This window comes from Natator depressus, chromosome 4, assembly GCF_965152275.1.
Source record: "Natator depressus isolate rNatDep1 chromosome 4, rNatDep2.hap1, whole genome shotgun sequence".
Lineage (NCBI taxonomy): Eukaryota > Metazoa > Chordata > Testudines > Cheloniidae > Natator > Natator depressus.
The window spans coordinates 29,065,097-29,089,376 of record NC_134237.1 but is presented as its reverse complement, the minus strand read 5'-3'; the positions used below and the strand labels follow the sequence as shown (position 1 = coordinate 29,089,376).

The 24,280-nt window shown below is 39.7% G+C and overlaps 1 protein-coding gene across 2 annotated transcripts in view; it reads left to right on the top strand.

Annotated features, from left to right (window-relative positions):
• Positions 1-22,130, top strand: part of SLC39A8 (solute carrier family 39 member 8) — a 36,291-nt gene extending 14,161 nt beyond the window's left edge. Inside the window, exons 3-9 of one of the 2 annotated variants that reach the window (XM_074950679.1) lie at positions 8,021-8,190; positions 10,070-10,192; positions 11,347-11,514; positions 12,919-13,123; positions 13,300-13,484; positions 20,154-20,341; positions 20,441-22,130. In XM_074950679.1, the coding sequence (XP_074806780.1) occupies positions 8,021-8,190; positions 10,070-10,192; positions 11,347-11,514; positions 12,919-13,123; positions 13,300-13,484; positions 20,154-20,303 (1,001 nt within the window). In that variant the 3' untranslated portion in view covers positions 20,304-20,341; positions 20,441-22,130. Of the gene's footprint in view, positions 1-8,020; positions 8,191-10,069; positions 10,193-11,346; positions 11,515-12,918; positions 13,124-13,299; positions 13,485-20,153 lie in introns of both variants that reach the window. The other variant, XM_074950678.1, reaches the window with a different exon arrangement.
• Positions 22,131-24,280: the final 2,150 nt, after the last annotated feature.

Sequence of the window (24,280 nt, the reverse complement as noted above, 5' to 3'; positions counted from 1 at the left end):
AGTGAAATAATAACCAAATAATTTTTTCTCCTACCGTGACCAAGGGCAGAGGTAGAGGTAAATATTTAGTTAAAGTTATACTGGATTTTCTATTTGTCAGAGCCTGAGGACAGGCTTTTTTCTGTACTTGGAAAATGTTGCCTCTCTTTCTGGCTGTTAGACAATGTTACTGAACTGCATTATTTAATAATAATACTTATTAATAAAAACTATATGCCATACACAGTAGGATCTCCGATATCCTGATAAGGGCCAAATAAGTATCTAGACAGAGAGTAGAGGAAGTATATTATTTTTCTGTGTGGGTTAAGTAGCCTGTACATTTAAAGTTTGACCCATAATTGACCTCCTATGCTGTTGTGACCATCTCGCTCTTTTTTTTTTTTTTTTTTTTTTTTGACTCTGCCAACTCATCAACAATGTCCAGTGACAAGATAAGAGAGGCAGCCTGCCCCATGAGAACTACAGAAAATCTTCAGGGGCCTCCTGCCCTACCCTGTATTGCAGGGGCCTGAAATACAGAACATTTTAGAAGCCCAAATATTTTTTAAATTCCAAAATTCATTACAAAATCTGTAACTCAGTAATTACTAAGAATAAAAATGCTGCTTCAGAAACAGAAAATGCTAAAAGGCAGCATGTAACACATATCTATTTTCCATGTGGGTTGTAGGCTTAATAAATAGTACTGCACATAAAGCTATTTGATAATACACTATGGGCAAAATCATGTTCTTGCCTCTTTGAGGAGTAATGTGGGGAGAGCTGCAGACCTGCAGCAGCCAACTGGTGATGCTCTGAGGCATTCTGCCTGTCCAAGGCAAACATAAAGCATCATATGCAGCCCGCTCCATTGCTTCTTCAGAGCAGATCTGCACACTCTGCACCAGCTGATAACCACAGATAACCATTTGCCTTTTCAGATATGCAGAGTGTCCATTAAATACATTCCTAGAATCTGCTTGTTTGAGGGAGAAGAGTCCTTTCTTAACTTACTAAAGTCAGGTGGCGAAGTATAAAAGAGCTAAGGTCCTAAGATTTTTGTTGCTGTCTTCCCTAGCTCAGTGGTTCTTAGCCTGTGGTCCGCAGACCCCTGGGAGGCCGCAAAGTATGGCTAAGATTTCCAAAGGGGTCCCCACCAGCATTTGAAAATTTTTAGGGGTACGCAAATGAAAAAAGCTTGAGAATCACTGCTTTCGCTGACTGGTTGGATCATGTTTTCAGGCAGGGAGCTCAGGATATTCTAGCTGCTGCCCTTTATCTCCCATAATGCCAAAGAGAAGGTTGCAGCTTACAGATGGCATAAACTTCTCTCCTTGACTGACTTCAGTAATACATTGGTTAGCCATGGAGGGAGCCAGGCCTACAGAAAATTTAAAAAATGGTGACTGGAAAAAGGCCTAATCCTATCCAGGCTGCCACCCACAATCACATAGGACAGAGTCAGAACAACTCATACACTGTTACTATAACTGGAGTGTTGAAGGACCTGAGAATTGGGAGTTAGCGCATGGGGGAGAGATTATTGTGTGAATTCTCCACGTTTGCTTTCCACAGAATGCTGAAGTTTGGTGCTGTAGGGCTGTTTGTTTGGGGGCTCTCCAGACAGACTGACTTCCTCTATATAGGATGGCCTGCGATAGTATAAAACCAGAACTGGCAATTTTCCAGGGCTTCAGTAGCATAAAAGGCCAAAGATAGTTTAAGCTGGATCAAGTTCTAGTAATAAATATACTTTTACATATATGGCTCTGTAAAATACAATGAAAACAAAATATTTTCAGCAGTGTTGCTAAATCTTGCAATTTTATCATGAGTTTTGTAGTAATTGGTATTCTTCTTGAAGCACCAGTTCTTGGTATCAGGTAATTGTGAGGAAACTCAGTTTTTCTTTTTTTCTTTCTTTCTTTCTTTCTTTCTTTCTTTCCCTCTCCCTCTCCCTCTTTCGTAAGTTTCTAGCTCTCATGGTTGTAGAGAAAAACTTGAAAATGTTACCCAAATGAACCCTAAACATCCAGATAACAAAAAGCCAATAAAAACACCTAAGTTTTCTTTTTTTAAATCTTATGGTTTTTTCAGCTTTTCATGAATCTCTGGGGTTGGCAGTATTTCTTATGTTCATGCTGCTTTTATTAAATCAGTGATGGATGTAATTTGGTCTCCTGTATTAAGTTTCCTAACAAAAAACAAGTAACTATCCATTGAACGCTCACCTTGTTTGAGCAGAGCAGACATAAGATATCAAATAAATAAAATAATAAAAAAATACTTCATTCCAGTATCAAAGGATTTAGGCCATAGAAATGTGGGCCCAGAATTAAAAAAGGTCATCCCCCATCTCGTTAAATTCTAGAGAAAAGGTAGGTGAGGTAATAGCTTTTATTGGACAAACTTCTGTTTTTGAAAGAGACAAGATTTTGAGCTCTTCCTCTGGGAAACTAACTCCGAGTGTCACAGCTAAATACAAAGTGGAACAGACTGTCTAGCATAAATAATTAACGCATTTCAAGGGACCATTTCACCAACAGAGGTTAGTGCAAAAAAATATTACCTCGCCCACCTTCTCTCTAATACCCTGGGACCAACACAGCTACAACAACGACATTCAGAGTAGCAGCCGTGTTAGTCTGTATCCGCAAAAAGAAAAAGGAGGACTAGTGGCACCTTAGAGACTAACCAATTTATTAGAACATAAGCTTTCGTGAGCTACAGCTCACTTCATCGGACGCATTCAGTGGAAAATACAATGGGGAGATTTATATACATAGAGAACATGAAACAATGGGTGTTACCATACACACTGTAACAAGAGTGATTACTTAAGGTGAGCTATTACCAGCAGGAGAGCGGGGGTGGGGGTGGGGAGGAAAAACTCTTTTGTAGTGATAATCAAGGTGGGCCATTTCCAGCAGTTGACAAGAACCTCTGAGAAACAGTGAGGGGTGGGGGTGGGGAATAAACATGGGGAAATAGTTTTACTTTGTGTAATGACCCATCCACTCCCAGTCTCTATTCAAGCCTAAGTTAATTGTATCCAGTTTGCAAATTAATTCCAATTCAGCAGTCTCTCATTGGAGTCTGTTTTTGAAGTTTTTTTGTTGAAGAATTGCCGCTTTCAGATCTGTAATCGAGTGACCAAAGAGATTGAAGTGTTCTCCAACTGTGATATATGCCATCATGTGCCAGCAATGCCCCTCTGCCATGTACATTGGTCAAACTGGACAGTCTCTACGTAAAAGAATAAATGGACACAAATCAGACTTCAAGAATTATAACATTCAAAAACCAGCTGGAGAACACTTCAATCTCTTTGGTCACTCGATTACAGACCTAAAAGTTGCAATTCTTCACCAAAAAAACTTCAAAAACAGACTCCAGCGAGAGACTGCTGAATTGGAATTAATTTGCAAACTGGATACAATTAACTTAGGCTTGAATAGAGACTGGGAGTGGATGGGTCATTACACAAAGTAAAACTATTTCCCCATGTTTATTCCCCATCCCCCACCCCCACTGTTCCTCAGACATTCTTGTCAACTGCTGGAAATGGCCCACCTTGATTATCACTACAAAAGGTTTTCCCTCCCCACCCCCACCCCCGCTCTCCTGCTGGTAATAGCTCACCTTAAGTAATCACTCTTGGTACAGTGTGTATGGTAACACCCATTGTTTCATGTTCTCTATGTATATAAATCTCCCCACTGTATTTTCCACTGAATGCATCCGATGAAGTGAGCTGTAGCTCACGAAAGCTTATGCTCAAATAAATTTGTTAGTCTCTAAGGTGCCACAAGTACTCCTTTTCTTTTAACAACAACATTGTATACACCAATATATTCTGTTATTCTGAGAGAGTGCGAGTGCTATTATGAATGCATAATCATTCTTACTAGAGAATCTTCCACAGTCAGCACATTTCTAGCAATCTGGCATTAACCTAATTTTCTTACCATATTTTCTGACCTCAGTTTTTCTGCTGTCTTTCTACATTGACTTGTAGATATTAATATGTATCCTGTTTTTTGCTGTCAAAATGGATAGTATTAAATTAAAAACAATCATAATTTTAAAATGTTTGTCCTAATTTAATGTGTCTTGATTGTATCCAGTTTTAGTGTTCGTGACCCAGTTTCTTTGAGACCTGAAAATAGGTTTAATTAATTTTTTTAAAATCTGCTTTAAAATATTTGCAGTGCACAGGATAATAAAGAGGAGTAGACAATATACAAAATTAAAAGGCACAGTTTTATGATGATTCTAAATGGTAAAAGCAAAAGTTGAATGGATTGTGGTAACTACAGAACCCAAATGTTTTTGTTTATTTTTAGTACAGATAAAAATCAAAGCTTTCGTTAATATTGATTTAGGCTTTTAAATTGTTTGCACAAGGTTTCACTTTCCTCTCATAACATCATGTACATTCCTTTCCATATGAAAATCCGGACACTGACACCACCAGGCAAAGTAAACTAAATTCAGCCTGGTGCAACTCCACTGCAGTGAGGGATTTGGCTCTGTATTAGGACTGACCATTAATCACAGTTAACTCAAGCGATTAACTCAAAACAAAATCAAATCAATTCAAAATATTAATCGCGATTAATCACAGTTTTAATTGCACTGTTAACAGAATCCCGATTTAAATTTATTATAAATATTTTGGATGTTTCTCTACATTTTCAAAAATTGATTTAAATTACAAAACAGAATACGAAGTGTACACTGCTCACTTTATATTATTACTTTTGATTACAAATATTTGCACTGTAAAAAAGATAAAAGAAATAGGATTTTTCAATTCACTTCATACAAGTACAGTAGTACAATCTTTTTATTGTGAAAGTGCAACTTACAAATGTAGAATTTTTTTTTACATAGTTGTACTCAAAACCAAAACAATGTAAAACTTCAGAGCCTGCACGTCCACTCAGTCCTACTTCTTGTTCAGCCAGTCGCTAAGACAAACAAGTTTGTTTACATTTATGGGAGCTAATGCTGCTCACTTCTTATTTGCAATGTCACCTGAAAGTGAGAACAGGTGTTCGCATGGCACTGTTGTAGCCGGCATTGCAAGGTATTTACATGTCACATATGCTCAACATTCATATGCCCTTTCATGCTTTGACTTGTAGATTGGACTATCTTTTTTACAGTGCAAATATTTGTAATAAAAAATAATATAAAGGGAGCACTGTACATTTTTTATTCTGTATTGTAATTGAAATCAGTATGTTTGAAAATGTAGAAAAACACCCAAAATATTTATAATAAATTTAAATCGGTTTTCGGTTATTGTTTAATGGTGCAATTTAAACTGCGATTAATTGCGATAAATTTATTTGATAGTTTGACAGCCCTACTCCGTATGTTTGTTGTCATGTAAGAGAAAAAAATCAGGCAACCTTGGGCACACGGCCTCTCAGAGTAATCTGCTGGCGGGCTGCGAGACATTTTGTTTACGTTGACCGTCAGCAGGCACAGCCCCCTAAAGCTCCCAGTGGCTGTGGTTCACTGTTCCCGGCCAATGGGAGCTGTGGGAAGCGGCGGCCAGTATGTCCCAGTGGATTACCCTGATGGGCTGCGTGCTGAAGGTTGCTGACCCCTGGCCTATGCTAAGTCATCTTTGCACCACTCCAGCAGTGCAAAGAGGAGCTTAAAGCAATTTTTATACTGTACAGTTTTCTGGATTATCCTGCTGCTCTCATATGTTCCAACATAATGTTGACTGTGATTATTGTTTGTGGATGATTTTACGGTAGAATTAGCAGTTTATATGGAAAACTGATTGTGGTTATACCACAGAATTTCTTTAAAGGTGAGGTAAGAGGCAAGTTGGTGTACAGGCAAAACTTTTTGATACTCCTGGACAATAAACCTCAATCTTGACAATTTCACATTGCTTATAACAAAATCTACAATGCAGATTCTGGAACATTCATGGCATTGCATTTTGTCACCTGAAATTATGCTCATGGTGCATGGGACCGAGCTTTTCCAAGCCTGATTCTACCCTTATCTCTCTTTAAAAGAAGAGGCTCTTCTCATTTGACTCATACACAATTTTTGCATTATTCAGGAGTCTAGTACTACTTTCTGAACTATTTGAAGTTCTCTCTGTCTGTCACTAATGATCCATCTTCTTTTCCACCTGCTAGTGCCACTTTCTCACTGATACAGAACGTCTGAGATTTGTCTGGCTTTTCACCTATTCATTTTCATGTGAGCTGTTGCACTTCTGCTTAGAGAGCCCCATTAGCATTCAGCTACATAGCACTGAGGGTGTCAGAGAAGCAGAATCTCTGCCAGAAAAATCCCTTCCCACAAAATAGCTGATGGGAGGGAGCGGAGTCCACCTGAAAATATCTCACTTCTTTCTGAATGCACAGATGCCTCTCCACACAAACACTGCATGTTAGAGACCTCAGTGGGTTTCAGGACTGGCATCAGGCCAGAGACTCATACTGTGGAGACAGCCGCTAAATGAGGTACTATCTCCTGTTGCTCAGGGGTGTTAGCTCATGGCCATAAGTGTCCTGTGCTGTTGTAGAGGAAAAGAGACGGGCTGGCTCTCTGCATGAATTCCTCAGAGATTCACAGATTTCTTCCATTCTGTAAGTCAAATTGCCTTTCAGGAGGGAATAATGCATTGAAAGCTTCACACCATGAACCACACGGTGTTTTCCATGTAAATTTCCCTTGTGTGGGTGTATTCTTATGGCATGGGTTTATAGGGCCAAAGTGCTTCACACACAGAAAAGATGTTAGTATTTGATTAAACCTATTTTAGGAGTAGTTTAAACCTTCTCTGTGCAAATATGCTGTTCACTAAAACTTGCTCCCATTATACAAGGACTTAGCACAAGATTATTTTTGTAAATTATAAATATTTAATACTTTCAGGGCCAGATTCCCAAGATGGTGTAAATTAGCATAGCTCGTTAATTTAAACAAATAATACTGATTTACCCCAGCTGAGAATCTGCACCTTCCGTGATTTATTTCATTATTACAACATTGGATGTCCACAGAGAGTGGCATCTAACACAGAGACATGGTTACTCACAAGAAATTAAAAAAAAAAATTGTCTACCCCACTCTCCCTCATGGTCCTGTTCCATTCTCTGTCTGTGGTGGGTAGGAGAGAGAGATACAAATGTTCATACATTTGCTCCATTCTGAGATATTTAGATACTACTTCCAGGTAGGACTTGACAGGCAGAAGCCATTTTAGAGAAGCTTATTGTATCCCCCACATAGAGGTACTTGGGAGAGTCAAGGGAAGAAGGGAGCTGCAAGGGAGGGAAGGGAGCCACTACTGGGGATTTTACAAATCTTTCCTTCAAAGGGAAAGGATTAGGGGATATAAAGAGTCAAGCGGTGCAGCCCTCCAACCCTAGAGATCTGTGAGGACGGGAACTACAAGTGTTCTGGCTGCTTCTCAGCTCTCCAATGGCAAATTATATTCAAATGTAGCCATAGTGGCTAACAAGATAGTCTTATTCCTATGTCATGACTATACTGGCCTCTGGTTTAGCTTTTAAAGCATTAGTCCCAGATTAAATATAGCAGGGCTAGATTCTCTATTTACTTCAGAGTAAGCTGATTTGTATCAGCTGACAATCTGACCCACCAAATCCTGGACTTCAGACCCCAGTGTGTTTTCAATCCTTGATGTGACTGGTTCCAGACAGGAACTAATCAGTTCCAGCGTTTTGGTTTTCTTGTTTTTGTGGGTTCAGGTCAGCTCCTTTAAAGTTACACTGTACTTTTTCAAAAAGAAAAGGAGTACTTGTGGCACCTTAGAGACTAACAAATTTATTTGAGCATAAGTTTTCATGAGCTACAGCTCACTTCATCGGATGCATTTTTTTGATTTCTCTACTTGTAAGTTCTAACATCAACTGCAGGTCAAAAATGATTTGTGAACAGTTTTTTTTATACTCATGTCAATTCATCTGTTAAAAATACATTGTATATGATATTAAAACACTTGATATTTCTGCTGTGCTCTCATTCACAGTTTGGGGGTTTGGGTTCCTTTCCGTGAGTATCATTAACCTGGCATCACTCCTTGGATTTGTTTTAACTCCTCTCTTGAAGAAGCCATATTTCCCCAAGATTTTAACCTATTTTGTGGGCTTGGCCATTGGGACCCTCTTTTCCAATGCTATTTTCCAGCTAATTCCAGAGGTAAGGAAGGGTATTCATTCTCTGGCTGTGGCACTTACCCATTTCCAAAGTGTTGTCATTTTTGAAGTGCACTATAGCATGGGTCCTCAACATTTGGGACGTGACCCCTAGGGGAATTGTGAACACATTTCAGGGGGGCCTGACTACCATCTGTCTTCATGGCTAGATGGGTGGGGAACGCCCCTACTTTATTGTAATGAGGGCGTGTCCTGGAAGAGATTGAGGACCACTGTACTAGACTATGCTTCCATCACTGGAGAAAGGGGAAAATACATTAGACCAAAGTTATACTTTCTGTAATTCTGAAGTTAACAAAATTACAACAGCGATCAATTTGTTCCAGGTTCTGTGTTGTATTGTGGCTATATTGGTAGAAGGCTTAGGAATGTCTGTTGTAGTTCACGGTGTAGTAATATTGGTGCAAGAAGTAACAATAATGGAATCTTGTCTTATAAACTGTTGTTAATGCAATCAGTCCCACAGACAGTAATGGGTCTACTCAAGTTGGTAAGCGTTTGCAGGCTCAGACCCAATAGGTATCCCCCAGGAAAACAGGCAGCTTTTACTGTCACTTATCAAAGTGCTTGCAGTTCTTATTTCAGTTCATTGAATAAATATTAGTGGAAAGTTAATCTGCATCAGGGGATTTTATACAATAGTTTAAAAAAGGCAGGGTCAACCACTGGGTTTTTAAAATATGGGACCTAAATTTTCCAGTAGGTATTTTGCTGACGGTACAGATATTTTTGTGTTTGCCTGGTTTAGATATCTAAGTGCAAATGTCAGCACAGTAAATTTTGTGCATCTAAATCGGGCGCATGGAAAAGTTCATATGCACTTAGGCCCAAAGTCCGAGTTTCACTCCTTATTTTCCTGGGCACTTGATTTGATTTTTGACAATAGTAATTTAGGCATTAAAGTCAGCATGGCAATTTTTACTTTATTGCATTTACTTCAGATAACACTTTAGCTTGCCAAAGGTATCACTGAATTTGGTCCTCAGAATGCATGCTATTACTACTGGTGGCAATGAGAGTTGCACATGCATCTTTGAGGGTTAAATTAGGCCCTTATAGCCAAATTCTGCTTACTCTGTCCTTATACAGGTAAAATTCCTCTTCAAGTCTGTATCCTGACAAGTCCTCATGCAAGCAGACTTGTGCCCTTCCCTCTCGCCCATTAAAATAACAGAAGTTTCTTCCTAGCTCAGGTTTAGTGGGGATTTTAGTTGTCAGGGAAATACCTGTTTCTTCCTCAAATACTACCATGGGTCAAGAGACTAAACTTAGATCAAATATTGGCAAACCACTATCAAAATTGCACATGTAGAGAAATATATTTAAATTACCTGTTGTAGAAAGAGGTTATTAAACAGACACATCTATGTATAATTTTCCGCACATTCGGATTGTATTTGGGATTTTTGTTCTTGCAACATTTTACCATCTAGTAATTAAAGTGACTTGTCATCATTTCATTTCAACCTATGACTATCATGTACCTAAATTACTGTTTGGAAGGGGAGGATTTATTTTCTATGCGTGAAGCTTCCAAAACAAAACCAATAGTTGCCAGATATGTAATGGTTCTAGGACAGTAAATATTGCTTACTGGGAACAAAGCCTACTGAAGTAAATGGAGAGACTTTCGAGAGTGACTTCTACACTCGGTCTGTAAATTGTACTATTTCAATACATCAGCCCAACTATTGATGGCCTAACTTAAAAGATTTAGGTTTGAGTAATAACTTAGGACCCCTTAAAGCTACTGGTGGTAGTAGACACTCAGTCCTTCAGAGGATCCAGTCCAACTAGTGTATTTTCCCCCCCGAAAGTGTGTTAAGATTGACTAACCTGCTTGCTGTTACATTCTCTTCTAGGCATTTGGATTGGATCCTAAAACTGACAATTATGTTGAGAAAGCAGTAGCTGTGTTTGGTGGATTCTATATTCTCTTCTTTGTGGAAAGGATTCTTAAAATGATATTGAAGACCTATGGCCAGGTAACTAACTGGACTGATGTATTTTGATATATTTCAGCAAGTTATATTACTAGCAGGCTTTTTTATATTACAAAACTGAGCCCTAGTTTGAAACAGCTGTTACATTTTTATTAGATAGTTGGTAGTTTGATGATATACAAGATTTTACATTATTTTCCAAGGATCTCAGTCTTACAACACCCCTCTGAGATAAGTTAAGGTTAAGTTACTGAGCCTCTCTGAGCCTCAGTTTAACCATCTCACACAGAGAATTACAAGCAGAGCTGGGAATAGAACCCAGAAACCGAGTTCCCATCTCCTGCTCTAATCATTAGGCCACATTCTATGCACCCTGAAGGACCAAATCCTGTGAGCAAAGCCTGAATGAATGGGTTTTGCCTGGTGGAAATACATAAAGGGCATTCTACCCTGAGCCCTCCCTTGGCCATTCATGCAGATACTGTAGGGTGTAAGGAGGATAAGTGTATACAGCCAGACACTCCCACCCATGAAGGTTTTGGCCTATTGACTCTACACTGACTGTGCTTTTACCTCACTGCCAATATCCCCACATCCCCTCCATGTTCCAGTGCAGAAACCTTAACAGGAATTGTGGGTTCTGCACAGGCTCTCGGTTTCGTCCCCATATCACACTGTATTTGTTGTCTTGTGTGCTCATGTACAGTCTGCAGCATGTGTCTCAGAGCAGGGCGTCTCAAACTTGTTCAGAGTTTAAATCGCACCTCAACTGTCTGGTGTACCTCCTCTTCCCCCTTGGAGATTCCTCAGCCCCATCTCCCTGCTGTTGAAGATTACAACAGGGAGGTGGTCCATGTGCCAATTCATACTGATTACATACATGGAACAGGAACGTTCAGTATTTGCTAATGTATTTTTGGTTGTCTTTAGTGCAACTTAACAGCTGGAATTGAGAAGGAAAAAGCACTGCCTTGTGAAGAGCAAGCTTTCCATTAATGATCAGCAAATGCTCTGTGGACCACCAGTGGTCCTCTGACCAGTTTGGGAAGTTCTGCCTAACAGTATAATCAGCACAAACATAGACATCTGTATGTCCATCCAAATGGACAAGCTGATTTTTCTTGCACAGTGTGTTTAGACACATTCCTATTTTGCAGTCTGTATTTTTGTTTTGTTTCTTTTCTCCCCCCATTTAGACTGGCCACACTCACTTTGAAACTCACAAACAGAATCTTCCTCAGGATAAGGGTAATCCACCCACGCCATTGAAATCTAACAATGGGATGATGTGCTATGCAAATCCAGCCATAATAGAGCCTAATGGAAACCCGAGTTTTGACACAGTTAGTGTGGTCTCTGCTCAGGTATGAACATTAAATAAAAAACAATGTATTGTTTCTCAGTTGGTTGTATAAGCTTATCTAGGAAGAAGAGATACGCTTTTATAAACTGCTCGCTCACAACTCACTTGAGCAATATGAAAAAAGCTATTTTGGCAAGGTTGCAGAGTCAGTGATGCTCTCTTTGTTAGCTGCCAAGTCAGTGCTAACATATAGGAATGTCAACCCAGGTAAGATATCAATCAGTATTTTATATTCTCATTTATTAAGATCAAATTGTAATTGTTCAGTAGCTTCTATCTTTCACATAGCAAAACCCCTCACACTTTTTTTTATAATTATAGTATAACAACTTCCTACAACTATTTTTGTAGTTCTCTTGTAATCAGAGGAATATGGTATTACATTGATATATACAGAGTTTGCTAAAGAGAAAGGGCAGTGTTTCTGTAACTTCAATATATATTTAACTCTCCATTTCAAGCACTAGCACTAGTTAATGGATTTCCAAGAGCCTTTATGTAGAAATGTTGTTGGGTTTTACAATTACAAATGCAGTAGCACAATTACTGTATGTGCAAACATCTAGGAAACCACATTTTCAAAGGAGACCATTTATTTTGTGCTTTATCTGCCTGAAGAGGTTCATTACTACATGGTGCCAGACTTCTATTTCCATCTCTGGGATACAGTATTGAGTCCTAAATGTTCATACTCAGCAGCTCTACACTAAGCTGTGTGTTTTTTGGTTTTTTTTTAAACTTAGAACCATTCAGCAGCACAGTGAAAATTACTTACTGGCAATGATATTGAACATGCACTCCTTAGAAACTGATTTTAACCCCAGGACGTGACTTGCATGGCCCAAACTTAGAAGTGAAACAATCGATGATGCTCCTGGATGGCTATGTAGGGTTTTATAGAGGTGCTCATCAGCAGGGTATCTGAGTGCCCAAGTAAGAATGACAGGGACTGGTAATATGATAGCGCCCTTTCATTTCTAATTAAGTGGTTGGGGTGGAAAGTGAGTGATTGCTTTTTAGTACCCCATTTGAAGCCCAAGTTTGTATTCTGTCCAGCTTTTCATGGATTGGTGTGTGAATTGTAAAATCCACTACCCCAGTTCTCACCCTTGGTGTTTGTCTCAGCAGATGAACCAAGGGCTAAATGGGCATTGAGATGCTATTTCACAGTCAGAGTGGTGATCGATCCTTCCCCAATTGCATCAAAGTAGATTAAGTCAGTGATGTAGGAAAGTGTGTGCAGCTGCTGCCTTTTCAGTGTCAGCTCTGGGGACAAAGAACTTTGGTCTCCATTACAGTTAGTACTTTTACCTTTTAGCAGCTCTACATTAAAAAAGGGAAAGAAATCCATTGGCTTCTTTGCAGCTGTTTAATGCATCACATAATTGCTATGTTCTTTCTGCAGGAAGAGAAAACCCAAACCCAAAGTAAATGTTTAAAGGGACCCACATTGTCAGAGATTGGAACAATTGCCTGGATGATCACGCTGAGCGATGCCTTGCACAACTTCATTGATGGTCTGGCTATTGGTGCTTCCTTCACCCTCTCTCTGCTTCAGGGACTTAGTACATCCATAGCAATCTTATGTGAGGAGTTTCCTCATGAACTGGGTAAGATATTTACATTAACTCACCTGTCAGTCATGTTAATGCTGACTGAAAATGTTCTTCGGTATTTATATGAAAGAGGGCTGGGTTATAATTGTCATACAAGTTACAAATCTCATTTCAAACCTTCAGAAAATAATCACTTAATGTCCTCTTCCACCTTTTTTTTTTTTCCCTAGGGGATTTTGTCATTTTGATAAATGCTGGAATGAGCACCTACCAGGCTCTATTTTTCAACTTTATTTCATCATGTTCCTGCTACATTGGTCTGGTTTTTGGTATATTAGTGGGCAGCAACTTTGCTCCTAACATTATCTTTGCAATAGCTGGTGGTATGTTCCTGTACATTTCCCTGGCAGATATGGTGAGATACAATTTCATTTTATTTATTTAATGCATGCATAAGAATATAGGCATTGCCACAGGGGACCTGAATAATGGTTCATTCACTATAATTTGGTATTCTGCCCTCTGATCCTGATAGGGGATGTGACTGACTTCCCTTGGGTGCAACTGGGAACTTGGGTCTCACTAACCTGCCCCCCCACCCCAAGCTGTGAGGTCGTGACAAGCTGCAGTTCTCTCCACATTTTACAACTTACACAGCCCCACACAAGCGGAGACATATTCAGCTGCAGTTACATGAATGCTTCTCCTAGCCACTCATGAACTAACAATAGAGAGGCTTCAGCCAGTCCCCCCCCCAGCCTAGGAGCCCAGAGCTGTACTGTCTTGCCCTGGTCAAAAGTCTGACCGGTATGTTTATTTCCTAGTCCACCCCTCCTTCAATGTGGAGAGGACAATGCACCAGCCCCTGTTCCTGAGCAGATATCCCCTTGCACTTCAAACTCATTGTTTTAGGTAAAAAAATATAAAACAGATTAAATACAGAAAGATGGATTTCAAGTCATAGTGTACAGATCAAAGTTTGTTACCCAAGAAATAAAACAAAATTGCAGTCTTAAGCTCTATACCCTAGACAGGATTTGAATCAAGCAGTGTCTCACCCTCATGGTACAAACAGTTCACCAATCTTCCATACAGAGGCTAGAAATCCCTTCAGCCTGGGACCATATCCCCGGTTCAGTCTTTGTTCCTAAGGTGTTTCCAGGTGTTCAGTTGTAAGGGGAGTGAGGCCAAGGGATGTCACTTCCTCCTTTTATAGCTTCCTTCATGGGGTGGGAACTTTTGTTCCAAGCAAAGTCCCCAGCCCAGTTTGTGGAAAAGTACAGGCCTAAGATGGAGTCCAGTATCACATGATCTAGTCACATGCCCTTGCATGCTTCAATGACTCATAGCAGCCATTACTCACATACTGGCTGAAGTGTCCACAGAAGAGCCCATCAGGTGAAGATAAGCTTCTTTTATGGCCTCTTGTGTTTCTTAATGGGCAGTTACCTTGGATGATTCGTCCACAATGTGCTGACTAGTCTGGATATAAACTGCCTTGTGGGTGTCACTCCAGGAGCAAACACATTTGAAATATTGGTACCCCGTCAATATTCATAACTTCGGATACAATCCAAAAGGATATTATTGTTTGTGCTGTCAGTGTTTAACAGATCAAGACTTTGAGAATGATACCTTACAAGGCATGCTTTGCACAAAACATATCAATTGTGTCACCATGGTAAAAAGATGGGAGTGTCAGGATATTGCTTTGGGGCACAAAGCAAATATATCAAAGTGAAAACCTTCTTAGTGCACCTAGCCAACTGTGCAACACTATATGAATGGAGAAAAATTCTCTTACTCCAGCAGGAATCGTTATTGAGAAAAAATTCTTTTGTAAATTGAGTCACAAGTCCACCCAAATTTATACATATTCAGACAGAATTATTGTCACTTATAATTTGATCATATTTATGCCAGACAAAAAACAGATAAGGTGGAATAGGTAGAGGCCTAAGTTACTGAGTTCCAGGGTACCAGGAGACTCTTCTGCATTTCATGACGGTTGTCTCAAGTCTCCGGTCTGATATTTCTGAGACTTGAGTCCTGTTCCCTTGTACCTTTTCACATTACAGATTCATTAGCTTTCCTTCACTCAACATTAAGCTTATAAAACATTGTCTTATGTAACTTTTACAATATGCACACGCAAGCTTCAATTTACATACCTTTTGCTCTGTATACTGTTTTCAGGTCTTCGTTATCTTACTCATGGTTTTTCCAATATAGGGACTTAGCATTATATTGTGAGTATCAGATAAGAGGAAGTTAATTAGTTTAAGTCCTCCAACACATAACACCACCTTTGTCCTGTAAGCATTATTGAAAGAAGAAGTCTAGGTAAGAGAAAGATTGGCAAGACAAAAGCTAGGTCAAAGCCTTAACATAGGTACTGTCCAAACTCAATCACTCTACATAATCAAACTAGTAACATTAAACTAACACAACCCTTATTTTTTTTTTTAAACTATTAAACAATTCTTCTTTATATTTCAGTATAAGTTTGTATGTATATAATGAAAAATGTAGGATGCTATTTATGAACTGTTAGTTGAGTAGGAAAGTTATGAGGAACAATAATCTTTGATGTCAGCATTAACTTGTCTTTTCCAAACATAGGTTTCCAACTTTTTGCTCCAACTCTAGCATCATGCTTTAAGTTATTAAAAAGCCTTGTCAGTAATCTCACCTGTTGCATTTTGAGGTGCTTTTTATTCAGTTTAGGGCTTTGGGAGTCAAGTGTTCCTCACCCCACTTATTTGTAACTACTACAGCTAAAAAATAAGAATGGCACAAAAGCAAACATCAGCCATGAGTGAAGACCCACCCTTTCATACTTGCTGATTCAGTACAAATGTACTAACCTTTGTCTTCATAATAGGCTCCGTGGCCTACATATTTCATAAATAAGGTGTGAAGGCTGGGGACGCAAGTTTTAGACTGGGGCTTGTGTTTGACAGCTGCAATTTGGACTCAACAGCATCAAAGTCATGTGAGCTTTTCTCATGATGAGATTTTTAAAATCACAAAATTCAGAAATCTTGTTAACTATCATTCATGAACATTACTGTCTTAGGCTCAAATCTTGCAAGACCAGCTATTCTCCTGAAATGGAACTGAGTTTTAAACCACATCTGTTCGTGTAGGTTCACAGCCCAGAGTTCAAACCTGAAGCTCCTCTAAATTCCCAGAATTTGAAGGGCCTCAGGGCAAGGTGACAATTTTGGCCCACCTCGAGCTACAGCCCAACAAGATATGATTGCACAGGTACCACCTGAGGCCATTTTAGAGTCAACCAGCACACCAAGAGTCTTTCAAACTCACAATGCCTTAGTAACCTCTACAAGAACAATTTCACAACTGAAATGGTTTAATTTCACTCCAAATGCTCTTTGATATGAGGTCATAAATGCAAGTACTCATGTAACATGAATATCATGCAAAAATTATGAATTGTCTTTACTTTTAGAGTAGCTCAACTTAAAACAATTGTTGTTAAACCCATTATATAGAGAACACCCTGTCTCCATATCCATTGCTCTTCTGTTTTTAGGTTGTCCATTACAATTGTATCTGAAAAAAAATTATGCGAGTGCTCTATACAGAGGTCTGATTTTCCACTTCTCTCCTGATTTTCACACTCCTCTGTCTAGAAGCAGGTAGGATTAATTAGAACTTCATTTCTCTTCTTGTTCTTCTCTCCCCTGTTCAGAGAGCAGGCAGAGCAGAGCTTGTTAATGACTTGCATGTGTGGGTGAGAGAGCGAGAGAGAGTGCATGTGTGTGGGGTGGGAGGGAGGACTTGCACAGTGATGGGCTTATTTCTGAGAAGACTGTCTTCTGCTCCCACTAGTCTTAACCTGTTTGAGGGGATTGCAGTTGCCTTGGGAGTTCATGAAGGGAGAGGCAGTTTGAGCTGGCTTAATATCACCCCACTGAGAGCTTTTCAGAAAACAAACACACACAACCAACCAAGACTAGAACTTTAAAACTTGAAAACAGTTGACGGTAGCCAGTGCCATGATTTTAGGATGGGGATGAGAAGCAGCAGCTGCTGGGCTGTCTTTGTCAGCAAGTGAACTGCATTCTGCACCATTGAAGTTGAGTGGTTTTGGATTTATTTCCAACTACACAGGTTACAATACGTGACCCTGGCTGTCACAAATGAATGGATCGTTGTGTTTAGAGGTTTGTGTCTGACAGGATAGAAGGTCATCTGGACAAACAGGATGGGATATTGTCTCCTGGCATGTTGCAGGTTGAAATAAGCTTCTCAGTTATTTTGGTGTCTCGTATCAATTCCACGAGGAGTTCTAGGTTGCATACTTTTGTCCATGGTTGGGTAGGTACCCTGTATTGATGGTATTGTCTAGTTCTGAGAAGTGTCTCTCTGTACCCCATTAGCATTAGTCCTGGGTTTTCCCCCCCTGGGTTCAACTTCAGCCAGCTCTGATCTGGTGTTGTTCAGGTGCAGGATAGCTGGAGGTAGTATAGTTTACAGGGGAGGTGAAAGAGATAAATAGCCCAGTGTCATCCACATACTCCTGGCATTTAAAGCAATAGCATCTGATAAGCTTCCCCTAGGGGTTTAACCTAGACATTCCATAGGTTGAAAGGAGCGTGGTGGAACTTTAGAGACTAGGCCCTTGGTTGCAGAAGTGCCATTAACCATTGCTGTCCTCTGGGTGTGGTCTGTTAGGAAGGATGAAAACATCTGGGGGTACTGTCACTAACTCCTGCTAGCTCTCTAAGTCAGTCCTGCAGTATCTCATAATGTAGGTTTCAATTGCTGCAGAGAGAGGGGGGAAAAAAAATGTTTGACTGGCAGTGGCCAGGAGACAGTCATCAGGACAGCCAGTATCATTTCCATGTCATACCCTCAGCTGAAGCCTGATTGGGAAATTGGCTCTTGTTAGGCGATATGAGGCTGCCTTTAATCATTTTATAAATAATCCATCCCAAGGAAAGGGAAGTTAGAGATTATTTGCCTGTAGTTTACCAGGTCAGTGCAGTTAGGAGTGGTTCTAGAACAGGGGTGGCCAACCTGAGCCTGAGAAGGAGCCAGAATTTACCAATGTACATTGCCCAAGAGCCACAGTAATAAGTCAGCAGCCCCACATCAGCTTCTCCTCCCACCCACCAGCAGCCCCACTGATCAGCGCCTCCCCCTCCCTCCCCGTACCTCCCGATCAGCTCTTTCGTGGCGTGCAGGAGGCTCTGTGGGGAAGGAGCGAGGGTACTGCAGTCTCAGGGGAGGGGGTGGGGAGGGCTGGAGTGGGGGCAGAGCCAGGGGTTGAGCAGTGAGCACCCCATAGCACATTGGAAAGTTGGCATCTGTAGGTCCAGCCTTGGAGCTGCATATTAACTTCTGAAGATCTACATGTGGCTCCGGAGCCACAGGTTAGCCACCCCTGTTCTAGAACAACAACATTTTTCAAGGTAGGTAGTAGCCTACTTTTCAAAGAAAGAGTTAATAGCTTGTGTTGTTAGAGAGCCTAAATGTTCACTTCTGTGAAGTATGGTTAAGAATAATAGGGAGTGGCTCATAGAGAAGGAACTATGTCCAGGATCTCCTGCTGTTTGAATGGTCCTTAAGGGAGGCATGGCATTATCTGTTCCATGCTTGTTTGTTTGCTTCCACACACAAGTGCAACTTGGTCAGAGAAGGCGGATCATTCTTCAGCAGTTTGTGGAGGAGGTTGGGGGCTCTGGAATACACTACAGGTTTAATTAAACAATGTACACTCTAGCTCAGCTGGACCACAGACTTCGTATTAACTATGGCTGATGAGAAAGTGGCTGTGTCTATAGGACACTGGAGCAAGTCTGAAGGAATTTCTTGTCCCAGAGACTTTCATCTTTAGCTCATGTTTTTAGCTAGTGGCTGCTTGGTCTCATTCCTTCAACAGTTCCTGTATTTGTTTGCCTGAGAACCTGGGAGATCAGTCGAGTCAGTGTGCATATGTAGGAAGGGAGGTACTGATTAGAAGCCAATGTCGCTAGCAGTAGATATTTTTGTGATTATAGCATCTTATTTGGTCATCAGTGCCTTGACACTCTGGCTGTGTAAGAGCGCAGTGGAAACTTACTAAGAAAGCTTGTCCTTGTTATGTAAGAGGAAGTGTTCTGATAACCACTAGCAACAGATGGTGGTCCATCCATAGTAGCAATATAATTTTTGTGTTGGCTTTATACATATCCAGATTGACTATACGGTACCATGTGTGGCCACAGGTGGGTAGAACCTGAGAGCAGCCTATAGTTGATAACATGCATGTGAGGAGTTCTAGGCTGTAGGTGAAAGGGAGTGTTGACATGGGTGTTAAGGTCTCCTGTCACCTTTAATGACAGAGTCATCATTGACTGCTAGGAAACTCAACTAATTCTATAGTATGTTGCTTCAGTCTTCTGGTCCAGTTCGTTAATTATCATACTTTCTTATTGCTACATGAAACTGATTAAAAATACATCAATCTTCCTTTATTAGAGCCTGTCCCTTTAGTGCATTGGTACCTTAGGTGAAAGGATAAATCTCACCATAGAGTCATTGTTCTTTCTGTCCTGATTCCCACCAGCTCATCAACACCCCTAAGAGCTCACTTAGGTGTTCCAGTTCTGAAAGGATGTATGCATTTTCAGTTCCACTGTGGTAGTTTGTAGATGTGCCCCCAGAATCCTTATTTTGCATTCCCTAAAAGACCCTACAGAGGTTCCTGACTGCAGCAGTGTTTGAAATGACAGACCATAACATCCTTTTTATTATGATTGTGTAACTTGGCAAGATAGCAGCAGCTGGCCTAGTAGATGGACCCCCATAGATTCCTGAGGTCATATGAAGGAAGTGGTTCAGATCTGGATGACATCTCTAGATTACAGCACAGGAGAGACCACCATTTCAGTTTTCCCATCATTGGTGAAATGGGCCCTTTGACCTGTCCCTACCACTAACTCTCCTTTCTATTAGGGTTAAGATCCAAACACAGCTATAAAGTACAAAATAAAAATCACTATCAAGATGCTAAATTACATATTCTACCACAAGATGGCAACTGTTACCTAAAAAATAAACCCTTCTCTTCTAGTTCCCAGAGATGAGTGACATGCTGAGAGAGAAAGTGACTGGAAGGAGAACAGATTTAACCTTCTTCCTCATTCAGAATGCTGGTTTACTAACAGGATTTGCTGCTATATTGCTGATTACCATATATGCAGGAGACATTGAGTTGGAATAATGAGATTCTGAAGATGGCACTGATAATGAAGGATATTAGTAAGTTAGAAATGGAAAAACTCTTGAAATCCATAAAGGGACTTTAAATTCATCTACCTGATTTAAAACAATGACCCTGTTTTCTTCTGCAAATCATAGAAAGTTAGCTGCTTCTTTTAGGACTCCCAAATCAGTCCTATAAAATGGGCCATCAACTTCTGAGTATTACAAGCAATGGATTCAACACTTGTGAAGGTGCCAGACATACTTGCACAATGGTAAAAAGAGGATATTATATTCAATGGAATTAAGCAGGAGGCAGCTATATGTATTCCATACGACTTAAAAAAAAAAAAATCACCAGGATGGAAATTAGTACAAAAGAAAATGGTAAGGTTCATACTCTTAATTTAACTGTGATGAAAACTAACCAGCTTGGAAACTGCCTGCTTTCATGATTTGTGTTGCAGGGTTTCCCTATAAGCATATAAAACCCCCCAAATGATTTCATAATAGATATAAATGCTTCTAAGATTCTAATTAACACTGGAAGGAAAGAGAGCAGTTGATGCTTTTGATCTTTTCTCTTTAAGTGCACTAAGAGATTGTGGATTTATTTTGAGAACAATTTTTTAAAAGTAAAAACTTGGTATTAAATTTGACAAATTATGAATTCTGTAATGTTTTAAAAGGATTGTGTATTTTAAGTTCTATAAATACTTTGCCTTGAAATGTTTTATATTCAGATATATATCAAGTTCCACAGATATCACTCTGGAGAAAAAAAAATCAATGTTTGGTTTAGTTTTTGTAAGATCTCATTGACCAATGGCACTAAGAAAAAAATAATTAATGTCAGCAATCAAAGGGTTTCTGTAATGAGTAGTTTCCTTGTACAAAAGTTTAGCGTAGCAAGGAAAATATACATTTTTGAAGGACCAATCCTGCATTCCTTGGACTCTCAAAACATTAATTTTTATTGTATCAGTTTTCCAAAATCATGCTGGCAAGAACTCATTTTTAAAAAAACAAACAAACAACACACACACACACACAACTGGCCTGGTATTGTGGGTTGGAGTGAGAGGAAGGAAATACATCTAGTTTTTCTTTTCAATTACCACTAATCTTTGGAAGGAGAAGAATACAGTTTTATAGTAATTATTTACGTTTTTCCCCTTGTTCAATGACAGCTTTACCATTTCAAAGTAAATACGGTCTCCCACCTCACTTCCTACCTGTAGAGATTGGAATTTTCCCCATTTGTTAAAATCTATCTTTGAGGCAATAAAATTGATTTGAATATTTTAATTGTATCTTGGTTTATAATTACATTATATACATGTTACATTTCAAGGTTGCTAAAGGATGGAACAAGTTTAAGGCAAACTGTATGGGAATGCTAAATGTTATTGGTTAGGCTTGATTATTTTAAAAATATGTATACAATATAAATATTTCATACAGTTTGCTATATAGAAACTGTATTTATCAGCCATCCAAATTTCAGGTCTCTGAAAGGAAAGGTATCCTGACCTCACTCAATATTCTCTCTCTTTTATAAAAAAAAAAAAATCATTCTGTTTATTGGCTCCTTTGGTTTTATTTCCTTCTACTGTGTGTGATGATGAGAAGAAGACAGAGCAAGCCTTCAGTGATTAGTCCCTGGAACAGCTACGGTTTTTATGCAGGTGATCACTCCCCATTGATCAAATTATATGCTCATGTAGCTCTTTTCATCCATAGAGCTGATGACACTTTGCAAAGGAGATTAAATATAGTCTCTGTGTTACCAGTGAGGTAACGGAAGGGCAGGCTTCAGATGACTTGCGCACGGTGTCACAGCAGGTCAGGGACAGAGCCAGGAAGAGATCCCAGGTCTGACTTACAGCCTAGATTCATAGATTCCAAGGCCAGAAGGGACCACTGATCATTTAGTCTGACCTCCTGTATAACACAAGCTATAGAAAGTCTGTAAAATATATTCTTGGTATATACCTTTTAGAAAAAACCTGATCTTGATCTAGAGAGAATTCACCACAACCCTTAATTGTTCCAATGGTTAATTACTCATGGTTAAAAATTTACACCTTATTTCCACTCTGAATTTGTTTGGCTTCTGTTTCCAGTCATTGGATCATGTTATACCTTTCTCTCCTAGATTGAAGATGCCATTATTAAATATTTGTTCCCCATGTAGATACATAGACTGTAATCAAAGCACCCTTAACATTCTCTTTCTTATGCTAAATGGGCCCATCACTGTAAGGCATGTTTTCTAATCCTATAATCATTCTCTCGGTTATCAACATCCTTCTTGAACTGTTGACACCAGAACTGGACACAGTATTCCAGCAGTGGTTGCACCAGTGTCAAACAAGAGGTAAATAATCTTTATTTAGACTCTAGATTCCCCCGTTTATGCATGCAAGGATTACATTAGGCCTTGTGTCTGCAACACTGCACTGGGAGCTCATGTTCAGCTGGTTATCCATCAAGACCCCCAAATCTTTTGGGGTCACTGCTTTCTAGGCTAGGGTCCCCCTTCCTCTAAGTATTGAGTTGTGTGTGATAGCAGGGCTAGTCATTTGATACTTCATTTTTCTATCCCCGTACCCTTAAAAAAAAAGGGGGGGGGTATGTATTTGGATTCTAGGAGTGTCTGAAATATGCTAGACTTTTGTCCATACACAAAAGGAAGATACAGTCCCTGCCCCATACAAGTCCTTCACTTCCATGTGGAATATCAGGTACAGCTTAGCAAACAAAAGCTGACAATTTAAGACTGTGGGTGGACACTTCCCATTAACCCTCACGTTGGAAACATGGGAATAAATCAAGGGAAGAGACTTGTACATTCCTTTCCACTTTCACATACTGTCTACAACACTGTCCATTACAGACTCCAGTGCTCCTTAAAGTTTTCACTTGGTCCAACAGATACCCGAAAACAATAATGTATCTCAGCTTCAAACCTGACCAGTAATGCAAAGCCTTAACAGTGCCCTTGTACGCTTTTATATCACATGTCAACAGATCAGTACATCTGTCACACAATCCATGCATCTAAGATGTTATACCTTGACAGTGGCCTTAGCCATGTTTCTCTCTTGTGATGTGTTTGCACTACCCCACATATGGATCCAGCTTGGTGCCATGTTCACAGTTATGGCTAAAAAGCTATAAGAGGCTCCGCAGACAAACACTACCAATTGGCATGTGAGAAGCAACAATATGGACAAAAGACAGGTCCCAGATTTCTTCCAATAGGAGTACAAAGTGCGACAATCTAGTGAAAACAGGCTGAGATTTTTGAACTTATTTTTTCTGTACCAATTCATTTAATGCATCTGTTAAACTGAACTTTTGACTCCACCTTAACTGTGGAATCATGACCAGTGCTACCACAAATTGGGCAATGAATGGTTACCTGTCTACTCAGTGTTCTCTCACTCAGGTAAGTGGAGGATTAAGCATGTGTATGTTAATAGCTCATTCTTACATACCACTTATACTAATACAAACGTACATTTCAGACAGCAAAGCTTTCCTATTGAAACTGCTGGTTTCATCATCTTTAGATATACAAATAGGTTTACATCTTCAAAGGTCTCCCACGCTATTAAAAAGTTTCTAGGTTTGCCTGATCGTGAATTTTGAGTTGTGTGAATTCTCATAAATCTAGGCCTTAGCAGGGAGAAAAGTTTTAGAAAAGGGACAAGTTTCTCACCTGTGAAATCCCAATGAAGTGCAAATTCAGTGAAGTCAACAGGGTTGCACTAGCGTATTTTGGCCCCAGATGCGCTACTGTAACTTAATTTGGGATTGTATACGTGTTTGCTAGAGCTGGGTCATTAACTTGGGATTTAAAACATCCAACAGATCTTTTGAATTCAAATTTGACCCTTGTAAGGGTCAAACAGCTTTTTAAACAATCCCAAGAATTGCCTTGGAATCTAGTTTGTCTGCAAAGCAGACAGTAAACCATTTATAACATGA